The sequence below is a fragment of the Bufo bufo genome, chromosome 1, assembly GCF_905171765.1.
Source record: "Bufo bufo chromosome 1, aBufBuf1.1, whole genome shotgun sequence".
NCBI classification, from domain to species: Eukaryota; Metazoa; Chordata; class Amphibia; order Anura; family Bufonidae; genus Bufo; species Bufo bufo.
In genome coordinates this window covers 98,054,456-98,079,095 of record NC_053389.1, presented here as the reverse complement: position 1 = coordinate 98,079,095, position 24,640 = coordinate 98,054,456, and the positions used below count along the sequence as shown (strand labels likewise).

At 45.2% G+C, this 24,640-nt stretch overlaps 1 protein-coding gene across 6 annotated transcripts in view; it reads left to right on the top strand.

Annotated features, from left to right (window-relative positions):
* Nucleotides 1-24,640, top strand: part of KLHL17 (kelch like family member 17) — a 99,872-nt gene that overhangs the window by 61,415 nt on the left and 13,817 nt on the right. For all 6 annotated transcript variants that reach the window (XR_005778111.1, XR_005778110.1, XM_040427137.1 and 3 more), the window contains 5 exons: nucleotides 13,480-13,596; nucleotides 16,049-16,262; nucleotides 16,387-16,531; nucleotides 20,002-20,169; nucleotides 21,814-21,902. Coding sequence is in view for 4 of the 6 variants with exons in the window: in XM_040427137.1 (XP_040283071.1) it covers nucleotides 13,480-13,596; nucleotides 16,049-16,262; nucleotides 16,387-16,531; nucleotides 20,002-20,169; nucleotides 21,814-21,902 (733 nt within the window). In the remaining 2 variants the exon portion in view is untranslated. The remainder of the gene's footprint in view (nucleotides 1-13,479; nucleotides 13,597-16,048; nucleotides 16,263-16,386; nucleotides 16,532-20,001; nucleotides 20,170-21,813; nucleotides 21,903-24,640) is intronic.

Sequence of the window (24,640 nt, the reverse complement as noted above, 5' to 3'; positions counted from 1 at the left end):
TATGCAGTGAGCCCGTGTGGGAGGTGGAGAGGAGGAGTGGTAGTGTCTTTTTTTGGTTGTACTCGCAGTCCTCAATTTGGTGCACAGTGAATGGAGGGGGCACCCTTTCTTTCCTTGGAGCACTCTGGGACTTTCTTGGGGTTCTGCCTGATGGTAGTTGGGGTGCCCTTGATGAGTGTTTGACAGGGTACAAGGCAAGAGATCAAGTGTAATGGGCTGGTGGATGGTGGAATCAATACCCAGGCCCGTTGGTTGCTATAAATAATAATAAGTCTAGCTTTATAAATAGATGATGGGAGTAGTAGTACATATAGAAGTCAGGGTGCAGTCTCAGAAATAAAGGTTCTCTGGCATAGTTTGCAGTAGCTTGCACATGTAGGTCTTGTCTGTAGCTCTGCCCTGCTAAGACTCTCTCTAACCAGGGGATGGACCCGGTCCATCACCCTGGTTACCTAACCTATAAGTGTGCTGTTCTACATCATATCGTGGACCTGTAGAAGTGACAGAAGGCAGATACCGATGTCATATTTGTGATGACTGAGCTGAATGGCGACACTTTATGGCTGACACAGGAAAGGTTTGGGAGTATGGACAAGAGCAGGTTGGAGCCAAACGTTGTGCTGTAGGGCTTTGGCCACACGTGGTGATGGTGCAGCACATAAAAACTTCCATTAATGAGCTTGAATATCTCAGCTTTTCAAGTTTATGGCCAGTTGTATGAAAATTGCGCCCCCTCATACACATAGGCACCCAGTTTTACACTGTCTGGTATTGCAGCTCAGCTCTGTTCGTGAGTGGAACTGGTAGTAACTTCTTCATACTGCTCATTGTCCCAAGCCAGGACAAGTGACATGTGTGGCCATTACATGTGATTTGGTTTGGTGCTGTATAAAAGACATGCACAGAGGTATCTTGTAGGCTAAGGTGAATGGGGTGTTCTGGGACTTAGATAGCTAATAAATTTCAGATCGGTGGGAGCCTGACACCTGGCACCCCTATTAATCAGGCATTTCAGCAGCTGCAGGCTTCAGAAACTATACATTGCTCAGGGTCGGAAGCAGAAAGCCCTGTGTAACAGCAGTGCCCAGGTTCAAGTGAATGGGAGCTGGGCTGCAGTACACCAGCACCGGAAACTACACCGTGGACAAGGCATCCAGAAGACCTTCTCCATACTGAGCACCTAAATTAATTTAGTCCTAAACACACCAATGACAACATTGCGGCCTGTAGATGGTTCCTTTGACGCTGACAGTTGTCCTATGTGGTTGATCTTTGATGGTAAAAAATTTTTTATGACTGTCCTGGTGTAATATAGGAGGGTGGTCGATATTGCAGCTCTGTGTGAAGTAATGGGATTGCAACACGGAATCTGACGGCACCGAACTATAAGATGCACCTAAGATTTGGAGGAGGAAAATACGATTTTTTTTTTTCCCATGATACCTCAATGCAGACCCCCTAATAAGACCTGTATTCTTCATCAGACCTCAGATCAGACTCCAAAATCAGGCCCCCAAGATCTATCAGCCTCAGTCAGACCCCCCCAGCCTCCATCTGCCTCCCTTCAGACCCCCCCCCAGCCTCCATTAGCCTCTGATCGGACTCCCCAGCCCCACTCAGCCTCAGATCAGCCCCAAATAGACTCCGATAAGACCCCAATTAGATCTTATCAGCCTCAGATCGCACCCCCAGCCCCCATCAGACCTCAGAACATATCCACATATCCAGGACTCACAGCGCCGCCTCTTCAGGGTCCCACTGTGTACTGTGACCTGATGCACACAGCGTAAGGTCATAGTGCACACACCTACGTGCACTACGTCCTGTCGCTGTATACGTTCAGGACACCACAGCAGGACCTGGAAGAATTACATTGGAGGGGAGTACGGCCAGCGCAGAGCCTCCTGCATGCTAATGACCACTTCCATAATGGAAACGGTCATTAGCATTCAGACTAGAAGACTCGAAAAATACGCTAATCTACTTTATCTATCTCGTATCTATGCATCTTATGCCTTTTCTTACATACTTTCTTTCTTTCCCTATCATAATCATTGCAGCATAAAAATGTCCTTTCTTATGTTGTCCCTCATCTCGTGAGAAAAAAAAGGGGAATAGGTACATTCACTGAGAACCATGAGGCAATTCTGTGTTTTAATTGGATCCTACACAGTCTATTCATTGAAAGTTGGCCTTGTCATTGGAATTGCAAAATCTGCCCAGACTTTTGGCGTCGCAGTTGCCTCTATGCTCCTAATAATCGGTTTAATATACTATGAATTATTCAGCCAAATAAAAGCATTTTGCAGAGAAGTGTAAGACCATAGAGGAGTTGATTGGCTCGGGGAGATGTTTTCCCCACGTTTTCTCCCACCTGATCTTTCTCTGCGTCTTTCTTATCCAGAGCAGCTAATTACTCAGATGATTTCTATTCCATCTTCCCACACAGAATGTGCGTCTTTCTGAAACCCCCTCACATACGCACACACACCACTTGACCCAGGCGCCCGTGTATAATCGCCTTGTCTCCTAGCAACGGCCTGTAATACATAATGCAAGGGGAACTCCTTGCAGGAAGCTGCCAGCGCATCAGCTGCAACAGTCCCCAGCTTTCAGGAGTTAATGGATCGATTCCCACTGTGTTTCCTCTCCGCGTTTTTTAGGATTATTTGTGTTATTTCCTGCAGGCTAGAGTCACCGGCTGCCAGCGTCTGTCAAGCTGTTGTTTTGTCACATTACTGTGTCATATTTCCTGTTTTTCTTCTAATCCAAGATATATTGTATGTTACCTATTAACTCCTTACTTTCCATGTATTTCGACTTTATTACTTACTACAGGTTTTGCAGGTTGATTTTTTTTTTTAGCTCTATTTTTTGTGTCACTTTAAAAAAATACTTTTTTAAGGTATTGGCATCTTTGTTTCTAGAATTTTAGTTTATATTTTCATCTCTTTTTCTAATTGCTTTATTAAGTAGAATAAGAAGAATGCTGTCTAACTATACTTGGATGTCAGCTTTATTTAAAGTTTGGATATACATTGCTTGCTATAATAGGGAACTTTATAGGTCTTCCTAAATGAAGGGACTCTCCCTTGTATGGGCCAACCTAGTGATAAGGTCACTGGTATTACACCATCTTCTAGCAGTATGATAATTTCTCAGTGTGTACATAACATGGTCTCGATTGATAACCGATCGTGGTATGTTGCTTGTGTATAGGTGGATGACCAAGAAAATAATAAAATATTTCATAGCTAAAGCTAGGTCCGTGGCTCCGGAAAAAAATAGAACATGTCCTATTCTTGTCAGCAATTGCGGACAAGAATAGGCAGTTCTATGGGGGTGCCGGCCGGGTGTATTGCAGATCCGCAATACACTACGGACGTGTGAATGGTCCCTTAAGAAGACCTGTCCTGTAGATGTTATCTCATTATCATCACAGACAAAATTGCCATGTACAGAAACAGCATAAAAATTTACAATTAGAAAATAAAAGCAGATTAGAAAATAACTTTTGCCAAACCGTTTACTGGGCTTGATAGAACATTATAAAATATTATGTTCGTAATTTTTAAAGACTGACTAAATAAATTAAAGTGGTTGTCCCTTGAAAAATATTCTAAATTTTTCAAACCAGCACCTGGATCTGTATACTTTTTGTAATTGCATGTGATTAAAAACTTAGTAGAGCCAGTGAGTTATTCAATAAAATGTATCTGTATAGCAGCACCTGTTGTTCTTTTCCTTATTCCTCAGTCCATCTTACTGGGGTGGTCGCACACGCTCACTTTAAATCTTCAACTTCAAGACTGACAAAATAAATTAAAGGGGTTGTCCCACAAAAATATTCTAAATTTTTTAAATCAACACCTGGATCTGAATACTTTTGTATTTGCATGTAATTAAAAATTCAGTATAGCCACCGAGTTATTTTATATAATGTATCTGTATAGAACCACCTGTTCTTTTCCTTATTCCTTCATCCACCTCACTGAGGTGGTCACACGCGCTTTGTTTAAAGGGGTTAACCACTTTTTAAATACTTTCCACTATTATGTGACAGGCAGGGAAAAATGAAGTTCCTAATCTACTTCATTAAACACATCTGCCTGCTTTTCTTTCAATTATAAGCCACGCCCCCTTAGTCCTGCTCTACCTTGCAGCTGAGTTCGTCCGTGGCTGCATGCGACATGGAGGAGCTTGAGAGCAAGCTCGTCCATGCGCATGTGCAGTCTGCTCCTGTCAGTGGTGGGCTCCCTGCTTCCTGCTCAAACTCTGACAGGAATCAGCTGCTTCTAGCTTCTTAGTCGATCCCCATCCCCCCCTGCACTACCACCATACAGCCAACCCGCTAAGCCACGCCAACCGGTCCTGTTAGGCCATGCCCCCTGTAACCAACAGGGAAAGCAGGACATCTAGCCAGGAACTAGGATATATATACAGGGGAGCACCCAGTAATTTTGTCTAGGGGGGGGTCTGAAAGGCAAAAAATGTGGCACGTGTAGCACGCTGTGTCAATTCTTTTGCCCATTTTTCAAAGCCCTGTTCATAGTTTAAAATGCGGCGCACGTGTAAGCCGTGTACCGGGGTGGGCTCCCCAGGATACAGCGAAGTCACAGACAAGGAAAGCGACACTGACACCAGCTTTATATGCAAGAACAGAAACTTTAATTTGGAAACTGTAATAACACAAGAACCAAACAGTATAAGTAATACCCCAGGCCCACAGTCACTGTCCCTGTCCGAGGGACAGGCCTAGCCCGTTGGCGCACACAGCAGAGCCTACAAGTCGTACTGTGCCACTATAGAGGCCACACCTAACCGGTGGCAGACGCAGCAGAGCCTGCAAGTTAATTACTGCGCTGCAGTCCAGTACAGTAAGGCCTAACAAAGCTATAACCCTATCTAACTAGCTAATACAAGGCCTAGGCTAGTCTCTGTTACTTTAGGCGCCAAACAGTAAAGTACAATTGGTAATCAGGTGTACTGACCTGCGTCCATTCTGGGCCCTAGGATGCCGCTTACCCGGGATGGCCACCAAGCTCTCAGCAACCGTGCGGCCTTGCTTGATGATTCTTGTCCACACGCAGGAAATGGTCTTCCTGGGACAACCTCTCTTTCAAAGAGCTGGATCCAGTAAGGGGACAACAGCTACTCTCCTTCCTTTGAATGTCCATTCACTGCCGGACATCCCCAAGCCAGGATGGAATCGGATTCAGTCCCTCACAGCACACTGCTTTCACCATGTCAGATCAACACTTCCTGATTCACATCTAAACAGCTTGCATGAGTCATCATCTGCTTTGCATATGCAGATCCCAGAGTGTGCTGACTGTGCTGCAAAACAGTGGCCTTTAGTGCCCGGAATGCCAAATGACGGCTCCAATACAATTTAAACATAAACATAATACAGGCAGAGCTTATCCACAATCTCACACATGTAGCATTCTGCGTCGATTCTTTTGCCTGGCCATTTATAAAAGCCCTGCAGGAGTTGAAAAATGCGCGCAAATTTTTAGCTCCGCCTATTATTAAAAGCCCCTCCTACATATAATAGGCCACTCCCAACACTGTACAGCTGAAATTCTATAGTTGAGGCCTGCCTCTACACATCATACCGAGAGGGGAGGGTCTGTCCTGGCTGCACTGCCTGCTTATACAACAAGCTACAGCCAGGAAGCTCCTCCGCTCTCCTCCCTCCCCAGATCCTGCTCAAGGCCTGTAGTTTCCCCCACCATCTGCCCCCCGCCCATGGCCTGCTCACCCAGCTTTGAATCCTCCTTCTGAAAATGGCAGGGGGAGAAGCAGGAACACCTCCTCTCCCACATAGTGCCACATACCTCTTACATCCAGTGATGTCACCCATTCATTTCAATGGGGCCGCACGATGTGCAGCCCGGATCCGGAATTGCGGGCCCGCACTTCCGGATCCGCAATTCCATTCCCGAAAAAAATAGAACATGTCCTATTCTTGTCCGCAATTGCGGACAAGATTAGGCATTTTCTATTATAGTGCCGGCGATGTGCGGTCCGCAAAATGCGGAACGCACATTGCCGTGTCTGTGTTTTGTGGATCCGCAAAACACTTACGGACGTGTGAATGGACCCTTATAGTATAAAGATAATGTCCTCCAAAAATAATTGTCCTAAGCTGATACTGTGCCAGGGTGCCCCCCAAAGTAACAGTCCTCCCCAAAATCCCACCAATAGAAATAATTATCTGCCAGAGCACACTTAGTAGTAATAATGCCCCTATAGTGCCCATAATATTAATCATGTTCCTCATAGCCCCCCAGTAGTAGTAAAGCTCCCCATAATACCCCCTAGTAGTAATAATTCTCCTTATAATATGACAGTACATGAAAGTTGAGCTAATGTCCCCATAATGTATGCCAGTATAAAATACCCCTATATAGTGCCTCAGTAAATGCTCTCATAGTGCTCCTCTCCCCCTTCCCCATAGTGTCCCCCATAATATGCCAGTAAAAAAATGACCCTTCTTAGTGCCCTCAGTAGATGCTCCTATAGTGCTCCTCTCCCCATAATGTGGCAGTAAAAAATGCCCCTTCTTAGTGCCACCAGGTGCCCCAATAGTTCTCCACTCCCCCATAGTGCCCTCAAATAATGCCCCTTAGTACCGCTCTCCCCTATAGTGCCTCCCATAATGTGCCAGTAAAAAATGCCCCCTTAGTGCCCCCAGATGCCATAGTGCCCCCCATAATGTGCCAATAAAAAAGGCTCCTTTAGAGCCCACACTTTCCCATAGTGCCACCAAATAATGCCCCTATAGTGCCACCAGAAGCCCCATAGTGCTGCTCTCCCCTATAGTGCCCCCCATGATGTGCCAATATAAAAAGCCTCTTCCGGCCTGTGTCCCTGCGGTGTGCTGCCCGGCTCAGGCGGCGCGATGATGATGACATCATCACGCCGCCTGAGCTGGCCTATCAGAAGAACAGGGAAGGGATAGGCCTCTCCCTCCCCTGCCCCGCCGCAGCACAGCCATCTGTATCGCTGTCCTGAGGACGGCGATACAAATTAATATGGAGATGAACGCTTCCACAATGGAGGCGCTCATCTCCTACTGCCCCCCACACCGCCGCCAGCAACTAGAACCAGGGCTGCGCCGCCTGTGGTGATCGACGGTGCAGCCCTGAGGGATAAAAAAAATATAAAATTATTCACTGGTTGTTCTAGGGGGGTCCAGACACGCTGGACCACCCCTGTCGGTGCACCACTTTGTGTATATATACAAACATTGCGTCCACATGGGTAAATAATCTTTTTTCTATTTTCATCTAACAAGAGTGATGTTGTTTTGCTATATATATATATATACACATACACACACACACACGTGTTTAAGGCTATTTTCACACTCGCGTTTGGTGCGGATTCATCAAGGATCTGCACAGACTGATTTGTTCAGAACGGATCCGTTTGTATTATCTTTAACATAGCCAAGACGGATCCGTCTTGAACACCATTGAAAGTCAATGGAGGACGGATCTGTTTTCTATTGTGTCAGTGAAAACTGATCCGTCCCCATTGACTTACATTGTGTGTCAGGACGGATCTGTTTGGCTCAGTTTCATCAGACGGACACCAAAACGCTGCAAGCAGTGTTTTGGTGTCCGCCTCCAAAGCCGAATCGAGACTGAACGAAGGCAAACTGATGCATTCTGAGCGGATCCTTTTCCATTAGAATGCATTAGGGCAAAACTGATCCGTTTTGGACCGCTTGTGAGATCCCTGAACGGATCTCACAAACTGAAAGCCAAAACGCCAGTGTGAAAGTAGCCTACTATATTTATGTGTATATACATTGCGGTCAGCAATGCATTGGCACTGACCGTATGTGTATGTATATGTGTGTATATATATATATATATATATATATATATATATATCAGTGGATATAAAAAGTCTACACACCCCTGTTAAAATGTCAGGTTTCTGTGCTGTAAAAAAATGAGACAAAGATAAATCATTTCAGAACTTTTTCTACCTTTAATGTGACCTATAAACTGTACAACTCAATTGAAAAACAAACTGAAATCTTTTAGGTGGAGGGAAGAAAAAAATAAACTAAATTAATGTGGTTGCATAAGTGGGGATGTAGCTGTGTTCAGAATTAAGCAATCACATTCAAAATCATGTTAAATAGGAGTCAGCATACACCTGCCATCATTTAAAGTGCCTCTGATTAACCCCAAATAAAGTTCGGCTGCTCTAGTTGGTCTTTCCTGAAATGTTCTTAGTCGCATTCCCACAGCAAAAGCCATGGTCCACAGAGAGCTTCCAAAGCATCAGAGGGATCTCATTATTAAAAGGTATCAGTCAGGAGAAGGGTACAAAAGAATTCCCAAGGCATTAGATATACCATGGAACACAGTGAAGACAGTCATCATCAAGTAGAGAAAATATGGCACAACAGTGACATAACCAAGAACTGGACATCCCTCCAAAATTGATGTAAAGACTAGAAGAAAACTGGTCTGGGAGGCTACCAAGAGGCCTACAGCAACATTAAAGGAGCTGCAGGAATATCTGGCAAGTACTGGCTGTGTGGTACATGTGACAACAATCTCCCGTATTCTTCATATGTCTGGGCTATGAGGTAGAGTGGCAAGACGAAAGCCTTTTCTTACGAAGAAAAACATCCAAGCCAGGCTACATTTTGCAAAAACACATCTGAAGTCTCCCAAAAACATGTGGGAAAATGTGTTATGGTCTGATGACACCAAGGTTGAACTTTTTGGCCATAATTCCAAAAGAAATGTTTGGCGCAAAAATAACACTGCACATCACCAAAAGAACACCATACCCACAGTGAAACATGCTTGGACACCGCATGATGAAACTGAGCCAAACGGATCCATCCTGACACACAATGTAATTCAATGGGGACGGATCAGTTTTCTCTGGCACAATAGAAAACGGATCCGTCCCCCATTGACTTTCAGTGGTGTTCAAGACGGATCCATCATGGCTATAGAAGACATAATACAAAAGGATCCGTTCATAATGGATGCATGCGGTTGTATTATAGTAACGGAACCATTTTTGCAGATCCATGACGGATCTGCAAAAAACACGAGTGTGAAAGTAGCCTTACATAAAAAATGATCCCAGCAGACGTACTTGCTCTTCAGAATGTGCTTTATTAAACGGTTCACAGAACGCGTTTTGGCATGTCAACGTTCTGTGAACCGTTTAATAAAGCACATTCTGAAGAGCAAGTACGTCTGCTGGGATCATTTTTTATGCATCTTATGGGGATTGCTCCTTTCCCGTGCGGACATCGATACGGAGGTCGTGAGCTGTCTGATTTTGGAACTTTGAAAGTAGCCTTAGGCACATAGTGTCCCTCTTCCTTCTGTTCTAAAGTTGGGAGGTATGCTAAAGCACTGATGAAATGACACCTAAGGTGGTGCAGTTACTATGGTATCGGAGTTGTCCAGGGATGTCATGTGACCACTCCTCTGAAGATGCTTTGCTGTGATGAATGCTGGGATTTTTACTCTTACTTTGCAGCTGCTCCTCCCACACAGCCTCTCATTAATGGGAGCATGCTATGCCGAATGCAGTAGAAAAATTATATATATACAGTATATCTGTCATGATACAAATTTCTCTTGGCTTTAGTTGTCTGGGGCACGTTATTTGATTTTATACTTATGGTGGTCAACCCATTTAAACCTTCAACTGTCACCAGCCATATCTTTTGTTAAACGGAACCTGTCACCTGGAAAAGACAATTTACACTAATCACAGTACCTTAAACTAGTATCTCTCATAGTGTGCCCAAAGATGTATTCATATCTTCTTTCTGCGTTGTGCTGTCTCATAAAATCGACTTGTAAAACTGTGTTTGGCACCTTTTTGAAGTCGTGCTGAAGTCACGGGGGCAGCGGCCTCCTTGACTCAACCATCGGATAAGCCCGCTCCTATGCCGCTCCTCTGCATATTGATGGACATTTTTCCCTGTAGCCGTGACCGCGCTCTTCTCGCGCATGCGTCGTGCGCGTCCTGCCGCAGCGCGATCCCGGCTACGGCTCCCTCCCTCCCTGGCATCTGCATGTTCACTGCGCCTGCGCTGCAGTGCAAGCAGACAGTGATTCCGCTCACGCCGCAGGGGAGAAGCGATGAGCGCGCTGTATAGGAACGGCGCAGTGAACAAGAAGATGCCAGGGAGGGAGCCGTAGCCGGGATCATGCTGTGGCAGGACACGCACAACGCATGCGCGAGAAGAGCGCGGTCACGGCTACAGGGAAAAATGTCCATCAATATGCGGAGGAGCGGCATAGGGGCGGGCTTATCCGACGGTTGAGTCAAGGAGGCCGCTGCCCCCGTGACTTCAGCACGACTTCAAAAAGGTGCCAAACACAGTTTTATAAGTCGATTTTATGAGACAGCACAACGCAGAAAGAAGATATGAATACATCTTTGGGCACACTATGAGAGATACTTTAAGGTACTGTGATTAGTATAAATTGTCTTTTCCAGGTGACGGGTTCCTTTTAAAAGCCGTGGCTGTCAGGGTCCATTCACACGTTCGCAAATGGGTCCGCATCCGTTCCGCAATATCGGGAACGGGTGCGGACCCATTCATTCTCTATGGGGCCGGAAGAGATGCGGAGAGCACACTATGTGCCCTCCGCATTTCCGAAGCGCGGCCCCGAACTTCCAGGCTTCGGCTCCGCAAAAAAATAGAGCATATCCTATTCTTGTTTGCAATTGAGGACAAGAATAGGCAGTTCTATGGGGGGTGCCGGCCGGGTGTATTGGGGATCCGCAATACACTACGGACGTGTGAATGGACCCTTACAGGGAAAAAGCTGCAGAAGAAAGGACACACTCCCTGAGCTATGAGGAGCTGTGAATAAGGAGATCCATGTGAAGCAGTGGCGACTCTAGAAACAATATATGGGGGGGGGGGACTAATAAGATACCACAGTCAAAAATGGGGGGGCACTAATAATTTTTACTGCTTAATCATACTACTGAAAAACCCCGAAATAAGTATATATAAATAAGATTACAAAATACGAGAGTATTGCGGTATGCAGCGATACCTGATGTTTCCTGATGTTATATCCCCAAGCCGCATTCTTTTCTGCCTCTGCAGGCCCTGCTAGGCTGAAATACACAGGCAGCCAATGGCAGTGCTGTCTTCTCCCTCCCAACCAATAGCAGCTGAGGTGGGCGGGGGGAACATTCACTTGGCTGCCGACTGCCAAGGAGCCCGTAGTGAAGCGGGTGGGCAGCATGGGCATTGGGCAGTACTTTCAGTTTGGCAAACCTGACAGATCGCCTCTGTACTAGCGGCGGGTGGGCAGCGTTTTAATGGGGAATCAGCAGGCAGTGGCGTAGCGTGGGTTGCCAGCACCTGGGGCAAGCCAAGTATTGCGCCCCCCACACCTGTGGCCACGCCCCTTTTACAGATAATGTAGTAGATGTCACCTGCAGTCCTATGTAACACCACAGATAACACGGTGATAACTCTCTGAGTACAGATAATGTAGTAGATGGGTGTGAGGCCCCAGAATTCAGAACACACACAGTGTGACCTGAAGTCTGGGGCCGGGCTGAGGCAGTGTGGGCCAAATTCTATATACCCCCTACCCTACTGTGAAACAGATATTTGGATGGACATTACATACATTGCTATGAAATATACAGGAGAATACAGCAGCACATACCTCTTACATCCAGTGACATCTCCTGTCATGTAGACTTTCCTTAATGTCTTCTTTTTTTTTTTTGATTCCTCACTTTACTATCATCCTCCCCTTCCTGGTGCCTAAACACTGTCATCCTGCTGCTACCTCCAATACTGAGCTAGTTCCATTCAAATAGTCCCCCATAATAACATGCTCCCAAACTGTCCTTACAGGGACACTGACAGGCCAAATCAGCATATATAGTTAGATATATGACATTACAGGTCTTATAGAGTCTTTTAAAAGCATATAAGTATCCCCCCTGTCCACCTTATAAAGAGCGAAATATAAAGTTTTATAACCTGCTTGTCCGGTCAGCAATCTGCCCAAGGGGCGGCGTTTCATGTGAAAATGCGCCCAGCCAGCCTTCCCAACTGCCGTTCTTAAGCCCCGCCCAGCTCATCATTATTCACTTCGCTGGGCGGCGGCTAGAACTCTCCCCAGTCCCTTTAAGGCCTCTTTTACACGGGCGAAATGCGTGAGGTGAACGCATTGCACCCGCACTGAATCCAGACCCATTCATTTCTATGGGGTTGTGCACATGAGCAGTGATTTTCACGCTGCGTGAAAATCTCAAGCATCCGCAATAAAGTGCGGATGCAGAGCAATTTTCACGCACGGTTGCTAGGAGATGATCGGGATGGGGCCCCGATCATTATTATTTTCCCTTATTTCCCTTATTGCCATGTTTGGTACCCGAACTTCTTCACAGAAGTTCGGGTTTGGGTTAGGTGTTGTGTAGATTGCTATTATTTTCCCTTATAACATGGTTATAAGGGAAAATAATAGCATTCTTAATACAGAATGCATAGTACAATAGGGCTGGAGGGGTTAAAAAAAATTAAAAATTGAACTCGCCTTAATCCACTTGTTCATGACCGGTAGGTGGGCCCTGAGGACTGGAGTTGAGGAACACTGCCCCACAGTACCTCCAATAGTATCCCCATTAATATGTGCTCAATAATAATGCCCTCAGCAGTAACAAGACATCTCTATAAGATACCCCTATAAGAGCATGCAGTAGTAATAAAGTCCCCTATACTGTCTGCAGTAGTTATAATATCTTCTATAGTGGTTCAAGTATTTATAAAGACCCTCTGCAGTGTCCCATGTAGTTACAATGACCCTTTGTAGTGCCACTAGATAAAAGACCTACGGTAACCTCCCCCTGTAGTGCCCATATGTATAATGCCCTCTCTAGTATTTTAATATATAATGGCCCCTCTGTATTATTGTAATAGTGGACCCCATGCTTTCCATATAGGATTGCCTCCTTTGTATAATGGCCCCATGCTTTCCATATAGGATTGCCTCCTTTTATAATATACAGTATAATCCCTGCACCATGTTATACAATATACATTATAATCCCTGTTACACCATTCTCTATTAAATGAAATGAAATTGTGTGAAAGTACAGTGACTCTTTAAGGACTCTTTAAGGACACAACCGTATTTTTGGTCCATATCCGATCCGCATGTTTTCATTTTTTTGTGGATTACACACAGACCCATTAACGGACAGCACACTGATGTCATCCATCTGCTGTCCCGCAAATTATAGAACATGTCCTGTTATCCACTGGTGAGGACTGCACGTGGAGGGTATTCGTATTTTGAAGATACACGGTTTGCGGACCGCAAAATGGATACGGTCGTCTGCAGGAGGCCTTAAATGGTGACAACATGCCTGTTCATAATATGATAAAGTCCTCATTTTCTAATAGCTAAATTAGATAATGTGTGTGGTTCTCAGGTGCTGGACCTCATCTCCAGTGACAGTCTGAATGTTCCATCTGAGGAGGAGGTGTATCGGGCTGTCCTGAACTGGATCAAACATGATGTGGATGGTCGAAGACAGCACGTTCCCCGGGTAAGGATCATGGGCATATGTCAACTGCTAAATATGCCTGTAGAATTTGGTGTGCTGAACATTATTAGTACTCTGCCTAATGTATACAGTTGCAAGAAAAAGTATGTGAACCATTTGGAATTATATGGATTTCTGCACAAATTGGTCATAAAATGTGATCTGATCTTCATCTAAGTCACAACAATAGACAATCACAGTCTGCTTAAACTAATAACACACAAAGAATTAAATGTTACCATGTTTTTATTGAACACCCCATGTAAACATTCACAGTGCAGGTGGAAAAAGTATGTGAACCCCTAGACCAGTGGTGGGCAAACTTTTTTGTCAACTGAGCCAAATATCGCCAAAACCACGATTGAATTTTTTTTTTGAGAGCCACATTTTTAAAACCTAAAATATATAGGAAGGAAGCACATGCTGAAGTGAGTGGGTCCATGATGCGGGCTGCACACGGCCGTGTGCAGCCCGCATCATGGACCCATTCAATTCAATGGGTCCAGGATCCGGGATATGAGTGCTACAGAGTGCCTCCGTGGTGCTTCTGGCTGTGTCTCCGCACCGCAAAAAAGTAGTGCATGCGCTGCAATTTTTAATAGACATGTCTGATTTACCTCTACATATCCACAAGTATTTTAGCCTCTGTACCTTTCATACTGCAGCCATGGACGCAGTCATACACGCACTCTCCACATACATGGACGCAGTCATACACGCACTCTCCACAATATACAGCAGGGGCTTGGCTGTTGGTGACTGCCAGGCCCCTGCCGCTGATTGGGTGGGCGCAGCTCCTGCACCCGCCCAATCAGCGCGCCATACCTGTACGGTGCTAGGGCTTAAGTCACATCCCTCAGCCCTGTACATGTACGGCACTAGTCAGAAAGGGGTTAATTTCCCCCTGTGTTTGGACTTTTAGCATGGCAGACTGCCTCGCTTGACTTTCTCGATCAGACCATCACTGTGACCAGAGAGGGAAGAGGATGAGTGACTTAATTAGAGCATCGCACATTACACTGATAAGTGCAATGCTCGTCTGTGGGCATCTATATCTAGGCCTATAAAGAGAACAACAGTGTTGTCATATTTACACCTACTATTATACTAACAGGTAACAACTACCTCATATACCATAGTTGCCAACTGTCCCGAGTTTGCAGGGACTATTTCTCAATTTTCAGAGACAGTCCTGGCAAATTTGGGCTGTCCTGTGCTGAAAATGGGCGGTGTCAATAATAACCCTTCCCATAACTGGGCGTTTCCGGTCGGAGTTGAAGCATTCCTAGGGGCGGGGTTTTGGATGGCCCGATTTTACCAGCCTAAACATTGGTAAGTCTCTGCTGACTGATGCAGAAAGACAATATTTTGTATTTAATTTTCAGTGTCATAGAACTACCAAAAGGAAAAATAAAAGCAGCCCAAAATTCTTGAATATTGAGTTAATAATAACAAAATAACCCTTTCTGACAGAAGTGCACCTTTAAGGAAATCCTATGACTACCCCAACAGCTAAGACCTCTATAGCCTTAGAGTCTGGACAGATCCCCATTGCTTCACGTTTACGTCCAAGTCCCCGTGGGTGAAAAATAGGAGCATATAATCAGAGGGAAACACATGGAACTTCTGAGCTATTATAATGAAATATGTAGTTCTTCTGCACGGTATATTATAGGTTTTCATGTTATACCTCCTATTTGTTACAAAAACCTACAGAAAGCACTGAGTCTTTACACGGCTAGGTACATAAAAGTAGTCTTTATTGAAGAAATAATAAATAACATATATAGACGAAAACCACAACCACAAAAGTGCGGTACAGCTGAGGGACATGGCATATATATCTGTAACATGCTATATATGAAGAGGGAGGGACAGGGCTGCTTTATCTAAAATAACGCACAGTGAAACAATAAACCCCATGTACTTAGCATGTATATCCCAATAGAAAGTATCTCATATCCCCCATAAAGGGGAGAGCACAATCATAAAACAAAACATAGCTTACCCTTTTGTGAGTTTGTCTCCTCAGAAGGACCGCACTAACCGACGCGCGTTTCGGCAAACACCTTCATCAGATGAAGTGATAGTTTCTATTGGGATATACATAATAAGTACATTGGGGTTTATTTTTGCACTGTGCGTTATTTTAGATAACTGTAGCAGCCCTGTCCCTCCCTCTTCATAGCATGTTACAGGTATATACCATGTCCCTCAGCTGTACCGCACTTTTGTGGTTGTGGTTTTCGTCTCTGTATGTTATTTATTATTTCTTCAATAAAGACTACTTTTATTTACCTAGCCGTGTAAAGACTCAGTGCTTTCTGTAGGTTATTCTGACGTTTGGGAGTTGGCTTTTTGAGGGGTTATTCGGATGCTGCTCGGCCTCGTGGTGGGGCAGTGAATTATTCTGATGTATTGTGACCTGTATGTTCTAATCCTCTATTTGTTACAGTTGATGAAGTGTGTGCGGCTCCCCTTGCTGAGCAGGGATTTCTTGATGAGCAGCGTAGACACAGAGCTTCTTGTACGTCATCATTCGGAGTGTAAAGACCTTTTGATTGAGGCGCTGAAGTACCACCTGATGCCAGAACAGCGGGGGGTTCTCGGTAACAGTCGAACCAGACCAAGACGCTGCGAGGGAGCCAGCACCGTCCTCTTTGCAGTAGGTGAGGGAGATAGACTACTTGTTTCCATATACTAAGCTACTTGTTATAGATCGGAGTAGATCTGGAATGCCCCTACAAAATGATCAGTCAGTTATTAGATTTTAGTTTTTTTTCTTGTTTGAAGGTGGTGGCAGTCTCTTTGCTATACATGGTGACTGTGAAGCGTATGATACCCGCACTGACCGCTGGCACATGGTAGCCTCAATGTCTACAAGACGAGCCCGAGTGGGAGTAGCAGCTATCGGAAATAAACTTTATGCAGTGGGTGGGTAAGTATACACAGCGATGAAGGGCTTACTGATGTAAACACATACATTTTTTATCAATTAAATTAATCAGTGTAAATGACGCAAATAAAGTTATTGTGTTACCCCTCGTACAGTGGTGCACCACCAATGAGCCCAGGTGAGGCGATCGCCTCCGGCAGCACCGGGTAGGGGCAAGACGGGCAGCCAAAGGCTATGGGCAGAAGGAAAGGGGTTAGGTAAAGAAATTGGCTTTGGGGAAGGGGGGTGACGTTTCAGTTTTTGCCTAAGGCAGCAGAAAGGCTATTTTCCCCTCTGCCCTCTTAGGGTATGTTCAGACGCTGTGGATTTTCAGTGTAGAGTCCACACTGGAAGTCCACATCAAATTGCAGTACAATGCAAGTGTTTTAAAGCGACCCTTTGGTTCAGGAAAAAAATCATATTAACTTTGGAACTAACAGATTCTAGGGGTACTCTCCTGTCATTCAAAATGGCCACAAATCTTCTCAGACTCACTAGTAGAGATGGCCTTGCGGTTTGCCCGGGGGTCGTTTCGCGGCAAACTTTGCTTGTTTGCGATTCGCCGAACATATGGCGATATTCGCACGCGCCATATTTATTTGCATAGCGCCAAACTTTGACCCATGACACATCCATCAGGTGGGACAGGACAGCCAATTGAGACGTTTCAGGAACAGACCCCCTACTCTATAAATAAACCTGATCTGGCAGCCATTTCGCATTCTGTTTTTTTGCCAGAAATGCAGTGGAAACTGCAGGCAAGATGTTATAGAGCAGGAGGAGCTGAGTGGATTGATATATATAGCTTTGTGGGAAAATATTCAGTAAAACTTGTAATTTATATATGTATACTAACAGAAGGACACGGCTTCGCACAGGTATCTTTCATCTCATTAAGTGATTTCCACAATAACCCGCCCCCTTAACAGTGACCTCCACAAAGCTCCGTTCCCTTAAAATGTGACCTCCACAACACCCCACCCCCTTAACAGTGACATCTACAGCACCCCTCCCCTTAACACTGACCTCCATAGCGGACCGTCTCCTTAACTGTGACTTCCACCGCTCCCTGCCCCTTTAACAGAGACCTCCACAGCGCCTGCGCCTTTATTAGTGACCTCCACAGTACCCCATCTCTTTAGCAGTGATTTCCAAAACACCTCATCCCCTTAACAGTGGCCTCTACATTAATCTGCCTCTTAACACTGACCTCCATAACGGATCGTCCCCTTAACTGTGACCTCCACAGCAGCCTGCCCTTAGGGTGGCCAGAGGTCTGGTTTTAGGCCGGACAGTCCGGCTTTCAGACTCTGTCCTCCGTCCGGTGCAGGGCCTGGACAGACACAGGGATGTCCTTTTGAACAGCTCACTCTCAGACAGCAGCACTGTGCTGTCTGAGCGTGAGCTTCAGGGATAAAGTCACCCTCCCTTCCACCCCTGCAGCTGACAGAAGTTGATTTTTACTTTTATTTTTTCAATCCATGTCGGCTGCGAAGTGGGAGGGGGCATGGCCTAACCGAATCGGGGACGTAGCTTAGTGGGACCTGTGGGGCGTTTTTTTTTTTAAGGGGTTATCCAGTATCTACAACAGCCCCCCCCCCCCCCCCCCCCATGTACCGGGCCCCTCCCAGGTAATATACTTACCCCGCTTCCTGCAGCGCTTCTGGTTCCCGGACCGCCGCTGCGGCTTCTCCCTGTACACGGATGAAAACATCCGGTGTGGGGGGAGCAGTCAATGGGAGGATGAGCGTCCCTAGCATGGCCCCCCTACCTGCCCCCTGAACTGTGACCTCCACAGCACTCTGCTCCCTTAACATTGTCACCCACAGCGCCCTGCCCCTTTAAAGCTGACCAACAGCAGTGAAGAAAAATGGCTGGGTTGTTATGGAAACCTGGTTTAAAACGGTATGTATGTGGAGACCAAGGGGCTGCAAGCTTCTATTGGCTGATAAGGGTCATGTGACCAGGCTTCTATTGGCTAATGCATTTTTTGGGAATATTTCAGGAACAGTACTTGCTAGAGAGCTGAGACCCGGTCTAAAACCTTTCCCGGACGCCTGATGTACCTGTGTGCCAAATTTCCGACAGTGCAGATTACTTTAGCGGACATATACACATACACTCAGCTTTATATATTAGATCTCTGCATTTTCTGACTTCAGTTGTACATGGAGGAGGTGTTATAAGTAATTGATAGCATTCCTTGTGTAAGTGTGTATGCAGAGATAGCAGTCAGTCACTGATAATTGTGCACAAGGAAGTCTGAAGTCTGCTAAGTGCAGAGGTTAAGATTTGAAAATTACAAGCTTTGCTGAATCCCCCCCCCCCCCTCCCATTCTTTTGCCACATTCTTTTAAAAAGTTTGATTGAGGTACAAATCGATTCTACCCGAATCAAATATGTTTCAGTTGCCCTCAAATGGATAATGTATATGACACTATCTGGTCTCCTAGGACTTTTTTTTCATGTTTTCTGTAAAGACTCTAGAATGAGAGAGGAAGGGACAGAGACTAGTATGCTACTCTAGGTTTCTGGGCAATATATATGCATTGTTTGGGGGGGGGAGGTACTCTTTCTCATTATGGAGAACATAAAGTATGCATAGTACATGTGCAGAGAATTGTAGGCCAGGCAACGCCCCTCTGGGTTTCTGGGAAAGATGGGCTTAGGAAAGCTAATCTGAATATCTGATGCCAGCAGATGTAAAATGAGCTAATTTACATATACTTTTCCGAGGAACTCAGAGGAGTGTTGACTGGCTTGCAATACTCCTCATGTATACTTGCACCCTCCGTAAGGAGAAATAGTACCCTAACCAAGGCCTCTCAGACAGCCAAGCAAATTGTCTTAGGTCAGCTCTGTCAAAGGGTAGTTACCTAGAAAGAGCTGCATTCCTGGTATGAGATGCTCCTTTTTCCTTTCCTCTTGGAAACGAGGCTAGTTTGCAACCGCAGTGGTGAGCAGGTGGATTTACATCTCTGGCGCCCCCATTCTCTTCAATGGGACGGCTCCATCCTATTCGCTTGAATAAGAAGGAGCCAACTCATTGAAGTAAATGGGACGGTGGCATTGTAATTACTGCTGTTGTGATGGTGAGCTGGTAAACCGTGAAGAGAAGACAGCGCCTGTACAAGTGCTGCAATCTCTTCAAAGAACTGATCGATAGTGGTACCGGAAGTCGTCCCCCCACAGATCTGGTATTGATGACCTATCCTGAGGATAGGTCATCAATATAAAAAAAAAAAAGCTGGCAACCCCTTTATATAGTGGTAATTTCCTGTTTTTATATCACCAAATGGATACAAGGTTTTGAGTTTCCACAATAATTATGCTTGATATACTGTATGTAGGTTTCCAATTGCATCCCTTATTGGGAACAGGACAAACCAGGGTTGTGCCCCACAGCGGTCGTGTGAGCTGCTTCTGGTTGCAGTGTTATCTAGTGGAGCTGATGCTATCCTTTCTTATTACAGGTATGATGGAACGTCCGATCTTGCCACAGTAGAGTCATATGACCCTGTGACAAACACTTGGCTGTCTGAGGTTTCCATGGGAACCCGACGTAGTTGTCTTGGTGTGGCGGTACTTCATGGACTGTTGTATGCTGCAGGTGGATATGATGGCGCTTCTTGCTTAAACAGGTGCGGTATATTAAGTACATGTTAATCTCCTCAACAGGATTATTTGAGGCTGAAAGGTAGGCTGGGGTACCCTGACATTTAATCCCTCAGATGCTGTGGTCAATTGTGACCACGGCATCTGAGCAGTCATCTAGAGGGAAGAGGCTTTCTTCTGTGACCAAATGGCCCCTGGTGATGAAATTGTTAGAGCTGTTTGGTTGCTATGGCAGCCTGGGGCCTTCTGAAGGCTCTCAGGTCTGCCATAGTAAAGTTCCTATTAAGTCCTGTCTCCGACAGGGATTAATAGGAAAATTTTGATTTTTACCATAGACTGTAGTGGTTAAAGGGATTCTGTCATCAGAATTTAGACCTATAACCTAAACATATGGCGAGGTCCCTACTAATACACTGAATCCTAAAGTGACCTTATCAAATGCGCCTGTGGCTCTATAATCATATAAAACAGGGTTTATATAACCTGTCACTTACGTCACAAATGTGTCCAAGGGGACGTCTCATGATGCAGGGTGCCCGGCTGCAGCCATCTCGTTTTGGTGCCCAGCGCCGCCTTCTGAATTGAAATCGCCGCCCTCCCTTTCATTAGAGCCGCCTACCTCAGTTCATCGCCGCCTCTCTAACGTCCGCTCTCCTCAGCCAGATCCCACGCGTGCGCACTAGGTATGACCTAGCTGTAGGAGGTTGGATGGCTGTAATAGGGCGGTCAAGGCAGGTTAGAGCGAAGTGCGCCGGCCGGCGCATGCGCACTTCGCTTGACGAGGCCGCTGCCAGGAGTCCGCACGGGCGCATCAGGTCATACCTAGTGCGCACGCGCAGGATCTGGCTGAGGAGAGCGGACGTTAGAGAGGCGGCGATGAACTGAGGTAGGCGGCTCTAATGAAAGGGAGGGCGGCGAGTTCAATTCAGAAGGCGGCACTGGGCACCAAAACGAGGTGGCTGCAGCCGGGCACCCTGCATCATAAGACGTCCCCTTGGACACATTTGTGACGTGAGTGACAGGTTATATAAACCTGTTTTATATGATTATAGAGCCACAGGCGCATTTGATAAGGTCACTTTAGGATTCAGTGTATTACTAGGGACCTCGCCATATGTTTAGGTTATAGGCCTAAATTCTGATGACAGAATCCCTTTAACCATTGCAGTCTATGGTATAAGCGATATAGTGATCTGTGTCCATGTCTCCCTTGGAGGCCAAATGTGCAAACTATTAAAATCTAAAAGTACTTATCTGTAACAGGAAAAAACAATATCAAACAACCAGAACTGATGTTTTTTAGTCGCTTCACTTTCATAAATAATTAAAAAGTAATCAAAACATCAGACGTACCCTAAAATTTGTATCAATAAAAACTATGGCATGCCCTGCAAAATAACACACAGCTCTATAGATCGAAGTATAAAAAAGTTAGAGTTTTGGAAGGCAGTGAGTAAAAAACAAAAATTCAAAAATGGAAAATGTGCGACAAGAGGTTGTTAAAATCTCATCCATTTTGCTGCCATTTTAAATGCTGCAGATTTTCTGCTTGCAGTTCAGCAGCAGAAAATCCACAACATATGTCCACTAAATGGGGCTACTCCCACTCACTGTCCAATATGCAACTCTGATCTATTGTTATTCTTACTTGATGACCTTTATCATTGCAGTGCAGAGCGTTATGACCCCCTCACAGGCACATGGACATCTATCGCTGCTATGAGCACTAGACGTAGATATGTCAGAGTGGCAACACTAGGTAAGTCTTTCAGACTTCAATGTTCCTTTTGCCATGTAGACTTTGTGCAGTACCTATATTTAAAGAAGTACTAAATCGAGAAATTAAAGGGATTTCATAAGATTGAAAAATGGGCTACAATTTTTTCAGAAACAACGACAATCTTTTACCCATGTTATTTCAGCTCACTTGATTGGGACCAACCTGCAATACCAGACACAACCTGTGAGCAGCCATGGTGCGGTTTCTGGAAGAAAGCAGCCGTGTTTTTTTAATCTCATACAACCCCATTAATGGGAGAAAATATATCATAAATACTTGTCTATTTGTCCATCTGAAATGGCTTAAAGGGTTTATTCCATGATTAATGTAAAACATGAAATGAATATCGGACATGATATAGTACATGACAATCTCTTTCTAACAAAGTTAGAACCAGCCTGGCAGCTGATGTCTTGCAGCAGCAGCTTTCTGCCCTGTCCCATTTATAACACATGCACACTTGGCCAAGTCGAGTTAGGGTTAGGCAATATCAAAAATATTCCCACAATAACGATATTAAGAAATGTATCGCAATAACGATATATATCGCAATAAATACAGATTTAGAAGAAACAATACTTGGGGCCACAAGGAGACATTATACTCTATGGGGTCTATAACTTAAAATGCCTCCTTGTTGCCCCATAAAGTATAATGTCTCCTCGTTGCCCCCATACAGTTTGTCTCCTTGTTGCCCCCATACCGTATAATGTATTCTTGTTGCCCCATACAGTATAATGCCTCCTTATGGCCCCCATACAATAGGGGCCACAAGGAGACATTATTGTATACTGTATGGGGGCAACAAGGAGACATCATACTGTATCGGGGCAACAAGGAGACATTGTACTGTCCTAGTTCTCCTCAATGCCCCGTAAATCCCGCACCCGCACCTGTACCGTCCCGTTAAGTATTCGACGCAGGCACAGTGAGTGAAGCCGGCAGCAGGAGAGCGTCCTTCACTCACTGCGCCTGCGCCAAATACTAAACGGGACGGGGCAGGCGCGGGATTTTTTTACGGGCACAGAGGAGAACTAGCACATCAATCAACTGGACATGGGCGTGCCAAAGGGTGAGAAGACGGAGCCTCTAGGTGCTGCAGCAACGCCCTCATAGCACCTAGAGGCTCATTAGCATATTATAAAAGTCTTTATTTTGAGGGAACGGCGGCAGGCAGGGAGTTAGAAATCATACAGTTGTGTTCTGCTGACATTAGCACATCGCTAATGTCAGCCAGATACATAACGATTTTTATGATGACAGAAACCCTTTAAGGCCTCCTATATGACCTCATTTATAAAATGCTCTCCCCTCTAGTATAATGCCCTCATAAATAATGCTCTTCCCCCACCACCACCTGGTATTTCCCACAGTATTGCCAGGGATATATTAAAAAATATATAAATAAATTATACTTACCTGTGCCCTGTGTCCATCTGTAATGTAGGCCACAGGTTTCTTCTTTCTTCAGGCCACAGGGTCTGAGTTGCTGCTTCCCAGTGCCAGCAGTCATGATGAGATCACTGTGACCACCTGCGATGGTCACGGGCGGTGCGATGGCATGGTCACTTTACAATGTCATTGTGCCAACCATGACCTGGTGCAGTAAGTCGTGATGATGTAAACACAACTGCCTAGGACGGTAATGGTGAAGCTTTTACAGACTGAGTGCCCAAACTGTAACCCAAAACCCACATATTTATCGCAAAAGTGCCAACGCGGCAATTTACCCTGAATACTATAGTCCAGTATAGTATATCTTCCATGTACTTTATCATTTCTCTATAATAGCCTGCCTGCATTCAGTGCGCTGCCTGTGCCGTTGATAGCGCACCCTGCGCTGATGAATGGCAGGAAAAGTCTAAGGCATATTGGTACGCCATAGACTGTTTCCAGGGTGCGGGTGCCCACAGAGAGGACTGAGTGCCGCCTCTGGCACTCGTGCAATAGGTTCACCACCACTGGCCTATGCCGTCCTACTGCCTCATAGGTTTCAAGCCTAGCGGCCTGAGGCTTATGGGGATGAACAGCGAGGATGGAAGCCAGAGGCTCTGGTGCACCGCAGCAAACTGCAGCCCTCCTGAGAGGGGAGGCAGAAGCGGGCCTAACGTCACTAAAATACCACGGTAAGGCCTCTTTCACACTTGCGTGTACTCCATTTGCCGGAGGTGCCCGCCGGATCCGTAACACCGCAATTGAACTGAAAGCATTTGAAGACTGATCCGTCTTCAAAATGTGTTCAGTGTTAATACAGGGAATGCAGAATTATTAGGCAAGTTGTATTTTTGAGGATTCATTTTATTATTGAACAACAACCATGTTCTCAATGAACCCAAAAAACTCATTAATATCAAAGCTGAATATTTTTGGAAGTAGTTTTTAGTTTGTTTTTAGTTTTAGCTATTTTAGGGGGATATCTGTGTGTGCAGGTGACTATTACTGTGCATAATTATTAGGCAACTTAACAAAAAACAAATATATACCCATTTCAATTATTTATTTTTACCAGTGAAACCAATATAACATCTCAACATTCACAAATATACATTTCTGACATTCAAAAACAAAACAAAAACAAATCAGTGACCAATATAGCCACCTTTCTTTGCAAGGACACTCAAAAGCCTGCCATCCATGGATTCTGTCAGTGTTTTGATCTGTTCACCATCAACATTGCGTGCAGCAGCAACCACAGCCTCCCAGACACTGTTCAGAGA